Here is a 2291-nt window from a genome sequence, read left to right as displayed (position 1 = left end):
ATAAACGATACGTGCAGCAGACCACGAAATTTTTTAAAGACCAACAAGATGAAATCAAGAGGAAGATTGAGAGAGTGGCCTTCACGTGGACACAGTACATATGGACACAGTGCAAACGGACACGGTGCAAATGGACACAAAATAATGTACACGTTTCAAATGGACACGGTTCATTTCGACACAGGAATTTTGGACATCGTAATCTTGTACACAGGAAAAAATAAATTCTGGACAAATTACAATTTGGACACGATAAAAATGTACACCGTGCAATTGGACACGTAAAATTTATACACTGCAAAGTTGTACACCGCAAAGTTGTACACCGCAAAGTTGTACACCGCAAAGTTATACACCACAAAGTTTTGCGTGGAAAGTCGCAAACCCATGTGGTGCAGAGAATGGTTTGCACATACACACACACACACACACACACACACACACACACACACACACACCGGGGAAGGGGGGGTGCAAGAGGAGTCTTCGGCCTGCCACTCCCGCACTCACTCCGTCGAAGTCGCTAACCGATGTTGTACATTGCAAATAAAGTAAAGTTTATATGTATTAGCAGATTGCCAATACAATATACACGATGTACAACTTTGCGATGTACAAGTTTGCGGTGTACAACTTTGCGGTGTACAAGTTTGCAGTGTACAACTTTGCGGGTACAAATATTACGTGTCCAATTGCACGGTGTACATTTTTATCGTCCAAATTTTAATTTGTCCAGAATTTATTTTTCCTGTGTGTTATGTGCTAAGTACTGGGAATAGGTCCATGAATGAATGTTTACACCTGAATTGATGTAACTACCGTAATCTTTACTTCACAGAAAACATACAGAAAATGGATACACGGGATCTTAACACGGCCATCTGTTTTCTTCAACTAACTCTCCTATCGGTCCTACCGATTCCGCGCGATTCTTGCACGCCGACTATGCCCTCTCTTGGCATATAAAAATATTCTGTTATCCTAAATACCGATAATCTCTAACCGAGCGAAACTATAAATCTCGACATACTCTTCCCCCTGGAAGACATTCCAGTAGAAATATTATAAAGTCGCTTAATTAAAATTGAATGAAGGGTACAGCCTCCTCGGACTAGCTTGTTGGAGCTCCAGACACCGGCTCGTCGTCATGGAGGGGAACAAGAGTTTTGTGGTCGCTTAAAGGAACGATTATTTGAGCCCTTCAACGTCACAACCCGAGTAACTCCATCCTGTCCAGGGTGTATCTCAGTTATCCGGGCCATTGGCCATTTTAGCGGAAGCGAATGATCCTCACGAACAATAACCAAGGTTCCCGGTTTCAAAAGGTTCACAGTCGGGTCATTCCATTTGTTTCGCATTTGTAGCTTATGTAAGTATTCTATCTTCCATCGGTTCCAAAAGTGCTGTACCAATTGCTGTAGGTGTTGGTAACGATCCAATCGATTTCTGTTGACATCAGTGAGATCTTCCTGGGGTAGCGCCGCTAAGGTATCTTCAATTAAAAAATGTACAGGTGTTAAGGGAATAAGATCAGAAGGATCATCGGATAAAGGAAACAATGGACGGGAATTCAGACAGGATTCTACCTGTGTCAGCACGGTGTACAATTCTTCGTACGTCAAAGAAGTATTAAACAGAACCCTATTTAGATGCCGCTTTGCAGACTTAACAACGCTCTCCCACAACCCTCCAAAGTTTGGCGCAGAAGGGGGAATAAAATGCCAAAGTATTCTATCCTCCTCTAAAAATGCTGTTACACTATTCTGAAATTCGGTCGTCGACAATTTAGCGTACAATTCTGACAATTCAGTTTTCGCCCCAATAAAGTTCGTACCGTTATCGCAATAGATATGTTTACACCTCCCTCGCCTAGCAGTAAACCTTCGCAAGCAATTAAAAAAGGCATTCGTGTTCATATCCGTAGCAAGCTCCAAATGCACGGCCTTGGTCACGGTACAGACGAAAACGCACATGTATGTCTTAATATTAGCAGGACCGCGCACCCGTAGTTTTATAAAAAAAAAGGTCCTGCGTAATCTAGACCACAACAATAAAATGCTCTATTTGGTGTAACTCTATTAACCGGAAGGTCGCCCATAACATATTGTGATGAGGGTGGGTTTATGCGAAAACATCGGCTACAAGACATTATTATATATTTGGCTAATGTTTTTTCTAAAGTTATCCAATACTGTGTTTGTAATGCAGCTAACAGTAATTGAGGCCACGTGTTTGAGATTCAAACTTTAACATAAATATTTTCTGTTTCCCGTCGTGAAATGTTGTCAGGA

At 41.7% G+C, this 2291-nt stretch overlaps 1 protein-coding gene across 1 annotated transcript; it reads right to left on the bottom strand.

Annotated features, from left to right (window-relative positions):
• Positions 1–1145: 1145 nt before the first annotated feature.
• Positions 1146–1973, bottom strand: LOC118646675. Its single transcript, XM_036290127.1, has one exon. The coding sequence runs from the start codon at positions 1971–1973 to the stop codon at positions 1146–1148; it is 828 nt and encodes a 275-aa protein (XP_036146020.1).
• Positions 1974–2291: the final 318 nt, after the last annotated feature.

This window comes from Monomorium pharaonis, chromosome 7 (assembly GCF_013373865.1).
Source record: "Monomorium pharaonis isolate MP-MQ-018 chromosome 7, ASM1337386v2, whole genome shotgun sequence".
NCBI classification, from domain to species: domain Eukaryota; kingdom Metazoa; phylum Arthropoda; class Insecta; order Hymenoptera; family Formicidae; genus Monomorium; species Monomorium pharaonis.
The sequence above is the reverse complement of the archived record's forward strand: the minus strand, read 5'-3'. Positions and strand labels throughout refer to the sequence as shown.